Below are 10,854 nucleotides of genomic sequence, written 5' to 3' on the forward strand. Positions count from 1 at the left end.
TGCCGGGGAAGCCACGTTGGCGGGTTCTAGGTGTGTCTGCTGGGGAAGGAGGGCTGACAGGGCACGGCCTGGCTGCCGCCTTGCTGCTGTTCTCCATCTTGTGGCACGAAGGCCGCTGGACCGGCCAGACTCGGGCTCTCCCCGGCGGCGGCGGCCCTCGGGAGCGGGCACGGCGCCACAGGCTGTCCCCGCGGCCCGCTCCTTCCCTGCGGGTCGCCCTGACCCCCGCCTGGATGGGCGGGCTGGGAGAGAGTCCATTTCTGAGGGGAGGCCGGCGGCGGCCGGGGAGCTCTGTGAATGGAAGGCTGGGGCGCTCCTCCTCCATCTCCTCCTCCGCCCCCTCCTCCAGCACGGCGGGAGGTGAGGGCTGCGCCCGGCTGGCCGCGGGTCTGCGGGGTACTGGCCGCCATGAGGCACCTGCCGTACTTCTGCCGCGGGGAGGTGGTGAAGGGCTTCGGCAGGGGCTCCAAGGAGCTGGGCATCCCCACCGGTGAGCGGGGTTCCGCTTCCCTCCGGCGGGGCTAGGGTGACGCCTGCCCTGAAGGCCACCGGCGAGGGGCTCCCCACGGCCCGGCCCGCAGACCCTGTCCCGGGCCGGCGGGGTGGCCGCAGTGCCCCCGCCGGTGGGAGCCCGGTCCCGGCGGCTTTCAGCGACCCGCGGCGGCCAGGCTGGCTGAGCGGAGCCGCGCCGTGCCCCGGCGGGGGCAGGGCCGCCCGGTTCTCGGGCCGGTGGAGGGGCGGGAGCCGGGCTGGCCGTCACCGGGCTGGGTTGAGCCCGGGGGGCGGCCGGCTGCCCCGCAGAACCGCGCCATGGGCACGGCTGGCCCTTCCTGGGAACAGGCAGGATGTCCCGTGTTAGCGTTTGTGGTGGGTTTTTTTTGGGTGTATTTCTAGTTTTTCTTATTGCTTACAGCCGCATTCAATCGTTTGTGTCATTTTTACGACGCTCTGTTAAACGAGTTCTCTCTCTTTACTTATTATTATTTTTTTTTTGGTATTAGCTCGTCTGATGATGATTGTGGCAATTTTCAGGGTGCTGAAAAGTGATGACACGCCGTGCATGGCGTTGTGAAAAATGTCCGTTCTTACAAACTTGTCTGACCTCAGACGAGGACAAGGCAGGGAAGGGGACACAGGGGGCAGTTGTAAGGAAGGAACTGTAAAGCGAATAATGCAGAGATGAAAAAAAAAAACCAAACAGAGCATGTACAGTTGTCCTGTAGAGAAGTGTATTTTCCTGTTACCATTCCCTGGTTGACTAATCTGAATACAGACAGCTGTAATTCGAATGGGTTTCAGTCTCTTCTAAAAATAGGCTGAAGTCAGCGGGCATTTTGCACAAACCCGAACAGGCAAGAAAACCTCCTAAAACAAATCTTGATGTACTGAACATGTGATCACATCTGTTAATATAAACTTAAGTTTGGTTGTGGTTTTTTTTTTCCTTTTGATTATATATGGCTTATTAGTATCAGGGAATGTGCAAGGGAAGTTTTTTTCCTCTAACAAACTAGGGTAGAAATCCACTAACTGTAAATTCTTTAAAATTGGCTTGAAACCTTGCCTGAAGAGCTCTACCCATGAGCGAAGTTAAAGTAGGACAATTGTTTGGCTAAAGGCTTAGATTTCTTCTCTCAGTCAGAAAGGAACCTATTTTATTTCGGATTTGTAGTTTTCTAAGAAAATCCTAGAAATCCCCAAATATGAATAACCTAAAAGGCAACATGGAAAAAACTGGCAGGTGACTAAAATCATGACTTCATTTATTTTTACATATTTTACTTGCTTGAAAAAAAATTACTGATGCTTAAGTAATTCTAAGATACCATTTAACAGTGCGAAAGAAACTTGATTTTTCTGTTCTTTGACCACACTAAAGCAGTGGTAGTCCTAATAATGAAATGCATTTAGACTGTGTATTTTAGTTTATTAATTTTAACTATAGAATAGAATGTATGTAAACTGTGAAGTATTATGTGTAGGAGATGTGGTAACTCTGGTACTACCACAGAGACTGCATTTTATGAGGCTGTTTTCTGGTGTATACTTTGCAAGTGGCACATTGTGTTACTGTCATCATCAGTGTTCTGTTTGTAAATAGCATGTAGACAGAACTTGGCTTTTACGTGTTTGAAAATTCTGTGATGCGCTTTACTTACACAAGTGAACACTTTCTAAAATTTTTGCAGCTAACTTTTCTGAGCAAGTAGTCGAAAGCTTTCCATCTGATATCTCTACTGGTATATACTATGGATGGGCCTGTGTTGGAAATGGAGATGTGCATAAAATGGTTTTGAGCATAGGATGGAATCCTTTCTATAAGAATATTAAGAAATCAGTGGTAAGAATTTTGCTTTGTGTGGTACTTTAATTATAATCAATGAGCCAGACATTGGCTTTGAATAAGAAAAGCAAAATTTGATCCATAAATGAGATTAGAAATTCTGTTTGTTCTTAGAAATGTATTTGGTATCCATCTTGAATGCATGTGTTCTGGGGAGGAAAAAAAAAAATCCCAGAAAACCCCTCAGTAGCATAGAGCATGCAGCTGTAGGTAAAAAAAAATATTATTTTCATTTGCCTCTTCCACCATTGCTTAAATACTTCTGAAATCAAAATTCGTATTTCCAAAGTGTTTGTTGCTTATTGTGCTTATAGCTAGATAAACATAACTGCTGAACTGAATACATCTGTTAAGCCTATGAGACCCCTAGGATGAGCTGGAACGTACTAATCTATCGTCCTTTGCAATCCATCCACAGTTAAAGCGTGAGATTCTGGGGCATCTTAATTGTAATGATTTTTCAGTAATTCTTCCTTTCAATGGTAGAATCCATACATGTGGTGCTGTGGCTTAATATATAGAATCAAGATCCAAAAATAAATAATAACAAGACAGAATTAAAATCCTTAACTGTGTCATCTATGTTTTTCTTGCTATCAGGTGCTGGTGCTTATTCTTGAAACTTGCAGAACTTGGTTTTAATTGCTAGTACTTGCAAGCAGTTAATTATTTAGACATGAATCCCTTCTTCAAAGATAGCTGCCTTCATTCTTTTTAGAGTTTTATCATTCAATTCCTGTGAGTTACTTGTACAAGCTCTCTTTAAAACAATTGTTTCGATCAAATTCATTACAGTTATTCGGACGCAGCAACTTAATGGTCAAAGAAATCTAGGCATTATTTGTGAATTGCCGCCTTGAAAATCTTACCTGTGAAATAAATACCTATCATGGTGTTCTTAAATGCCGTGCAAAGTACAGTTCTCCCTGCTAATGTAATAAAAGGCTCTAGCTTCTTAATCTTGCGTTATGCATGTTAGACTGAGTGTCTCAGTTTTCCCAATACGCGTGGGAGAGAATTCAAATTAGAGGTATTATCTGAACATCCTTGCAACATGGGAAATAAACTCAAAATGCCTCATGATAATTGTCAATGTATTTTCTCTTCTTTTTAGGAAACACATATTATCCACACTTTCAAAGATGACTTTTATGGAGAGATTCTTAGCATAGTCATTATTGGATATATTCGATCAGAAAAGAACTTCAGTTCTTCAGGTCAGTATTGCAGGTCTCTTAAACTAATGTTTCATTTGTCATGTTCTCATATACTGAAAATACTGTGTCATTGTTCCTTGTCTTCATAATCAGCTGTTTTATGTAGGGTAGCTGTTTCTCATAAACAGCTGTTTCATGTAGTTGTTTCTCAAGGGTAGGGAGGCCCTACAGAGAGATCGCATGGACTACAGAGCTTGGGCAACCAACCATATGAAATTTAACAAGAGCAAATGCAGGATTCTCCACCTGGGATGGGGTAATCCTGGTTATACATACAAATTGGGGGATGAGGGGCTGGAGAGCAGCGCCGCAGAAAGAGATCTGGGGGTTTGGGTTGGTGGCAAGTTGATTATGAGTCAACAGTGTGCCGTGGCAGCCAAAAGGGCCACCTGTGTCCTAGGGCGCATCAAGCACAGCGTGGCTAGCTGGTCGAGGGAGGTGATTGTCCCACTCTACACTGCACTGGTGCATCCCTCACCTCAAGTACTCTCTAGTTTTGGGCACCTCAATATAAGAAGGACGTCAAACTATCAGTGTGTGTCCAGAGGACGGCAACCAAGATGGTGAAGGGCCTTGAGGGCAAAACTTATGAGGAGCATCTGAGGTCTTTGTTCAGCTTAGAGAAGAGAAGGCTGAGGGGTGACCTTATTGCAGTCTACATTTTCCTCAAGGCAGGGTGTCAGAACAGAATGTGCTGATCTCCTCTTTATGACGACCAGCAACAGGACATGAGCAAATGGAATTAAGCCGCATCAGGGGAAGTTCAGATTGGACATTAGGAAAACGTTCCTCACTGAGAGGTCGGTCGGTCACTGGAGCAGGCTCTCCAGGGAAGTGGTCACAGCACCAAGCCTGTCAGACAGAATTCAAGGAGTGTCTGGGCGGTGCTTAGTCATATGGTTTAGTTTTAGGTAGTTCTGGCGAGGAGCAGGGAGATGGACTCGATTGTCCTTATGGCTGTCTTCCAGCTTCAGATATCCTGTGATTCTGTCTTACCTTTACCTTTGACTTTTCAGTAAAATGTTTTTTTTTAAGCTGAATCTACTAATACATGTATTGGCCATATTAAAAAAAGCAAAACTCCACAACTTCCAGATTATCAGTACTTACTTATTTCAGTCTAAAAATTATATTGTCAGGGTATTGAGGAGTACTTGAAAATCATGAGCTTGTTGTAAAAACATTGGTCTGGTCTTTTAAAATGGATATGTGTTAAAACTGAAACAGTTAATGAAATTCTGTTGACTTTTTTGAGAAAATGTCTTGGAAAAGGTAGTGTTTATAGCAGTGAAAAGTGCAATGCGTGCCAAAAGCGTGTCACTTTAGAAATGACAATGTTGCCTTTCCAACTTCATAATAGTAAATATATTCTGCCTTTGTGATTGTTTTCTGGTGTTCTCTAGTGCACCATTTTTACTTGTTGTGTGTTCAGAATTCAGACCAGCTTTTAAATACTGCTTTTCTTCTCTTTTTCAGATGCACTCATTTCGGCAATTCAAGAAGACATTGAAGAGGCAAAAAGACAGCTAGATTTACCAGAACATCTTAAACTCAAAGAAGACAACTTCTTTCATCTGCCAGAAGGCAAACCCGTAAACCACTAAGCAAAACCATGTGTGGTTTTTTTCATGTTATGGAGCTCTTTTCTTTGCAATACTGTGTATTGTGCATCACTTCATATATATTGTATGCATGTGTCTGGCTGGGATGGAGTTAATTTTCTTCAGAGCAGCTCATGTGGTGCTGTGTTTTAGATTTGTGATGAAAACAACGAACATAACACACTAATGTTTTAGCTATTCCTGTACAGTTCTTGCACAGCATCAAGCCATTCTCTGTTTCTCGCTCCGCTCCCCCAGTGAATAGGCTGGGGCTGTGCAAGAGGTTGTGAGGGGACACAACCAGACAGATGACCTAAACTAACCATGCCATATAATGGTCGTGCCGAGCAATAAAATGGAGAGGAGGGGATTTAGGGAGGTTGGCCATCTTTTGTTTGGCAACTGACTGGGCATCTGTCTGCCCATGGGAGGTGGTGAGTGATTGCCTTTGCATCACTTGTTTTGTTTTCTTTTTTATTCTTACACTTCTTTGCTTGGTAATCTGTTTTTATCTTGACCTACAAATTTGAAAAAATTCCATTCTTTTTTCCTGTCGCACTGAAGGGGTATGGGGGAAGTGAGCTAGGGGCTGCATGGTACTTAGCTGTTTACCAGGGTTGTCCTGCAACAACACGTTTAGGTAATTGTGGTTGGAACTGAACACTAAAACCACACAAGATGGTTTATGTTTGTGCTACTTGATCATTTAACCAGTCATGCAAAAGGAGTAGAAGGCTAATTTAGGTCTTTACAGAAAAGTTGTGAATCTGAATGTTACCAATCATTTAGAGATCTTAGCACACGTGGAACAAGGCCAAAGTTAGTTGTGACCTCTTCTGCCCTTAAGGCGTGGACAGTTAAATACTTCAATGAATGCTGTCAGTTTTTCAGGCAGAGAATTCCAGACTCTTCACAATTTTATGTCATTCTTATTCTGTATTGTAGAGAGCAGCTTAGCAAATTTTTATATTGATCGAGTCAAAAATCTACCTATGGTGCAGGAAGCCAATGATTAGATAACAGTAATAAGTATAAATCACTATAGTTCCTATTTTTGATATGCTGTACTGCTGTTGTGGTTGTAGCTGTCATTTTAACTGAAATAATTTATTGCAATTTTTATTGAAATAGAGGAAATGACTGTTACTCATTGAATTACTGGGATGTGAGATAGATACTTCTATCCACCTGACTGTGCATATGGCAACGCATAAGCTGTGTAGTTGCCTTCTGAGGAAGTGTTCACTGAAGTTGAGGGAGTGACTGATGGAGGAAGCTGGTACACTGCAGAAGTTCAGGCTGAAAGGGTGCAGAACTAGTCTAACAGTATTTCTGCTCTGTGAGCCCTAAGGCAGAGGAGGTAACTGAAGGCAGCTGTATTTTGGTTGCTGCTGCAGCTGCCTTAGATGAGGAAAACTTCTGGCTTGTTCGCCATACTGACAGCGAAATGAATGACTTCACGGTTGAAGTTAGAATGTAAGGCACAGGAAAAACCTTTCAAGCCTCTGCACTAAGTGCAGGTATGATCCAAACTTATGGCTGCAGATTAGTGAAAGTCTTCGGGGATTCTTGGAATAATATATCAACATTTTAGTAGATATTGAGTATTTATTACAGGTTATTTCAGTTTCCCACTCCTGTGGGAAATGTTTGCACAGATAAAAGGAAGGTGTATTGTCAAAATTGATAGTAATTTGTAAAATATTTGTTAAAATTTTATAGTCCGTATGGGCATATAGCGTGTGTGCTTCCAAATCTACTCCCCCCACCCCAGTAAAATGTTAGTAATTTCCTCCTTGTCCCGTCCCATTCTGATCCTACCTTTCACTCTGGTGTTTTGGAGAGCTGTGTCAAGGTAGCCTTACAGGAATTCTCTGTGGCAGGTGCTGTCAGCCTGCCGGGGTTCTGGTTCATAATATTTTAACTTGCAGCCAGTCTCATGGGGTACTTGGGAAAAGGCATTGAGCAAGTCAAGGAGTCCTTGTAGCTGTGCAGGGCTTCAGCCAAAACTTGATTATTCAGATGAAATACTCATCAGGCTGGTGATGGCAAAGATAGAAGGGATATACACCTCTCAAGGGAGGAAAGAATGATTTCTATAAAAGTACATATTAGAATAAGAATTTTCACCTGTGTTGCTAATGTTGTTTATAAATGTAATTCTCCAAAGACACTGCCAGTTTTGTCCTAAATGTTGCCTGGACATTTTCGGCACATTTTGGCCTTCCTAGTGGGAAAATACTAAAAGGAAATGAACTTATCTGCTGTCAGAAATTCTTTTTTTTTAAAAAAATAAAACTCCAGAACAGTTTAATGGACTTTTACTGTACGCATGTTGGAAATCTGTGGAAGAATTTTCTTGAAAGTGAGTAGTTTTTTTCTCCACTTTAAAATTGAGGGATGATGGGAGAATTTTTTTCAATCTTTTTTCCCCCAATATGGAGAGGCATTCTTGAGTGTATAACAATGTTAAGGTCTTGTTTTATATTTTACTTTGCTGGAAGAACAAACAATAGCCTTGTTAGTCAATGTAACATATTGTCAAGAACATATTTAAAGAATAAATCTTTATTGTGGTATTACAGCTAAGCTCATAGCTCCCTTTTAAAATAATTTCTTGCCAGTGATTTCATATGTCTGTTGTGGAAATCATAGTGCCTTAAACTAGTTGCCTTAGTAACACTATTCTGTAGCTGCTAATAAATGCTGCTATCCAAAATTCATTTCATCATTGGTTTTAAAACCACTGTGCTTGACGATAGAGAACAGTAGCAAAAGGAAAACATGAAAAACGTAGCTTGCTCACAACTCTCACCTGGAGTGTGAAGTATGTATACACTAAAGTAATAAACTGCTCTTTGCATGTTTGCCTTTGAATTAGAGAAACTGTAATTGCATTAATTTGGCTGAGTGTACATATCTCTGTGCATTATTTAATATCAAATACTGTATATTGATTTTTAAGTTCAATACATGATTCCTAGCACAGTATAAACTTTATGAAGAGTTATGTTTTTGTATTATGTGCAAATAAATATTTCAGTTTATGTTGTGACACTGTACCATTAATAAAAGAATGTAATTGAGAAAGTAACGATGCTGCTTATCACGGGTTTTCTGATTGATTGTATTATGTATGATGCAAATAATCTAAAAGAGGTGCTGCAGGGTTCTTTCCTTACAGTGTTTAAATTTCTTTCAGTTTTGGGGAGTGGTGGGGAGGAGAATTGTTGTTCTTGCTTACAAACTTGGTGCTACATTATTTATGTTCTAGGTGTTCGCAGTTCTTTACTTGTAAGGCAGTATGTGACTACCAAGTGAGGCATAAATGTCACTGGAATTGTTGGAATTCAAGCTATATAGGTATTTCCACAGTTTCAAATACTTCTTAAATAAAGCCTGTGGTGCAGGCTTAATTGACTGTTTCCTTCTGAAGTCTGTTACTGTTCTGAAATGGAGTTTGTTGACAATGTGAGAATAATAGTATAAGATTAATTTTTTTTTCAAATGCATGTAGGTGATACTGGGCTTTATTGGATAGCTGTGGCACTAAACTATCTGATGTTCTAATAACCTAAAGAACTTGTGCTTAGCAGATGTTAAAATGCAGCATGATTTCACGTTCAGAAAATCCAAAGGCACAATGTGCACAGACAAATAGACTGCAGTAGTCTGCAAATAGCCTGCAATACAAATTTCTTGTGTGGCTAGCTGTATTTTGAATTTGGATCCTTCCTAGAAACCAATATGGAACCTATATTTAGTTGGTATCCTTTTTACTTTAGGACAGATTCCTATGTAGACAACACAACATTCTCGAAATCGACTTGAAAATGACATCTAGCTTGCTAAAAATTGAAAATAAATTAAAAAGTCCTGTTGTTTGGTTTGGTTTTTTTTTTCAAATATATACCTATAAAATCAGAATAATTATATTAAAATTGTTACTGATGTGAATACATTTTCTTTTATTTTCAATAACTGTTACGTATTGTGGACATGGACACTGTCAAACCTCATTTTACAAATGAATACAGGGAATTAAAATGCAGAAAAGTGTCATTAGTAGCGTTTCTACTAAAAGGAGATGTAAGTTCTTACTCCTTTGACTAGTTGCAGATGCGTATCTGATAATTGCGGCTAAGTAATCACAAAGCTGCAGTAGGTGAACTTTGAAAGTTGTGTTCAAAAGACTTTGTACTATTTTGATATATTTGATACCTTCATGTTCTGGTAACTTTGTTATCCTTAGAAAGCCGTTTCTAAATTGCTGTGTAGAGTTAACGGTTGGTGTCCTTTTTAACTTTTACTCTGCCTTAGACTTCTAGCAGTTCTTGGGCGTAGTTTATTCAGTTTGTAATCTGTGAGAATCACAGCTTTGTTACACAATAGAAAGGGTTATTGCCAGTATTGCTGTTCAGTAAGTTTTGTGTCTGGACAGGTTTCTGGCAATGACTTGATTCCTAGGCTGCTTTCCTTTGCCATACCTAGCACAGTTAGGTGTCTCAGTGTTATGCAAAGCTTTGTAAGGGTGATTGCCTGAAAACTTAAGAGTGACAGGAAAAAGTGTTCAGAGGTTGTTTAAATTACCTGAAATTACAGTGTGTCTGAAAACCAGTCCCACTCTGGGGTTTTTTCTGCTTAATTTAGGGTTTAGGGGAGTGACATCCTCACAATTGTATAACCTGAAAATAGATTTGTCTGTACCCTTTCTTTTAAAATTAAAAACTGCTTGGTTCTTTTACAGGTCAGGTGGGTTGAGTTGCATCCTGTTCTTCTGTTCTATTCAATTGTTTAAACATTCACCTGGGTCAGGGCAAAGGTCTATCTGCTACGGCTGAAAATGAATCAAACCTGTATCTTGAAACACATTAATCTGACTCAGGCCTCTTGGGGAGAAGTTTCTCTCATACTTTCATGCTGTTTATATGTAGACCTTTACATAACCTCTGTGTGGCATCCCTAAAGTTGCATCAGGGAAAAATGTAATATAATGTGGTGGTGTGGGTATGTCATAAGCCTTGCTTTTTGTATTAGAGGCAGTGGACTTTCCAGTGTACTTTGGTATTTGTCACGGATCATGCTGTTTATAACCGCACAGTGTCCACCCTGTCCACACTGGAGGCATGGTTTTAAAAGTTAAATCCTCACGCACTTATGTTCTTCAAGTTTCTGTTTAACACTTAAGCACTGTAATTTCTGAGGATTCAGATGTTCTAATTTTCATTCTGAAACTGAAATGATATTAAAAAAAAATACCAAATTTCCTTCAAATTTATTTTGTAATGCATATGGGCTATATAGGGCTATAATGTTTCCCCCTAATTTTCTTGTATTTTACTGAAGGAAGAAGAAAGACGTAAGAAAAACTATAAACTGAAGGCTCTACTTGCTAGTGTGATGGTTAGAGAACTTGCATTATCTGTTGCTCCAGGGCAGTTATTTGGATAGATTTGTGGACTAAACTTTATAAACATTGCTGACATGACAGTTAATATATTATTAATTGCATAACCTAAGGTACTGAGTTTATATGATGATCTTCTATAATGACTGAGAATTTTATTTTGCTTCTTTTTTGTGGCTCAGAGTAACAAAGTGCTTAGTATCTTTTTTTTAGTTTGTTCTGAGGTTATGATTAGCTTGCTTTTCCATAATGCTAAGACTTGTCAGTGAAAGAAGGTAGAATTTT

General features: G+C 40.4%; 1 protein-coding gene across 1 annotated transcript; it reads left to right on the forward strand.

The window, feature by feature from the left end:
* Positions 1 to 361: 361 nt before the first annotated feature.
* LOC128902537 (riboflavin kinase-like) lies at positions 362 to 9,047 on the forward strand. The gene is made up of 4 exons (XM_054185729.1): positions 362 to 490; positions 2,190 to 2,341; positions 3,459 to 3,561; positions 5,038 to 9,047. Exons 1-4 carry the CDS (start codon positions 409 to 411, stop codon positions 5,163 to 5,165), a joined length of 465 nt encoding a protein of 154 aa, XP_054041704.1. The 5' UTR covers positions 362 to 408; the 3' UTR covers positions 5,166 to 9,047.
* Positions 9,048 to 10,854: the final 1,807 nt, after the last annotated feature.

The sequence above is a fragment of the Rissa tridactyla genome, chromosome Z, assembly GCF_028500815.1.
Source record: "Rissa tridactyla isolate bRisTri1 chromosome Z, bRisTri1.patW.cur.20221130, whole genome shotgun sequence".
NCBI classification, from domain to species: Eukaryota; Metazoa; Chordata; class Aves; order Charadriiformes; family Laridae; genus Rissa; species Rissa tridactyla.

Excerpts from the sequence above, each read along its gene's own strand:
- LOC128902537 (XM_054185729.1), top strand. The coding sequence starts at position 409 with ATGAGGCACCTGCCGTACTTCTGCCGCGGGGAGGTGGTGAAGGGCTTC. Across the intron at positions 491-2,189 it reads GGAGCTGGGCATCCCCACCG|CTAACTTTTCTGAGCAAGTA; the intron begins GTGAGCGGGGTT and ends AAATTTTTGCAG. Across the intron at positions 3,562-5,037 it reads AAAGAACTTCAGTTCTTCAG|ATGCACTCATTTCGGCAATT; the intron begins GTCAGTATTGCA and ends TCTCTTTTTCAG.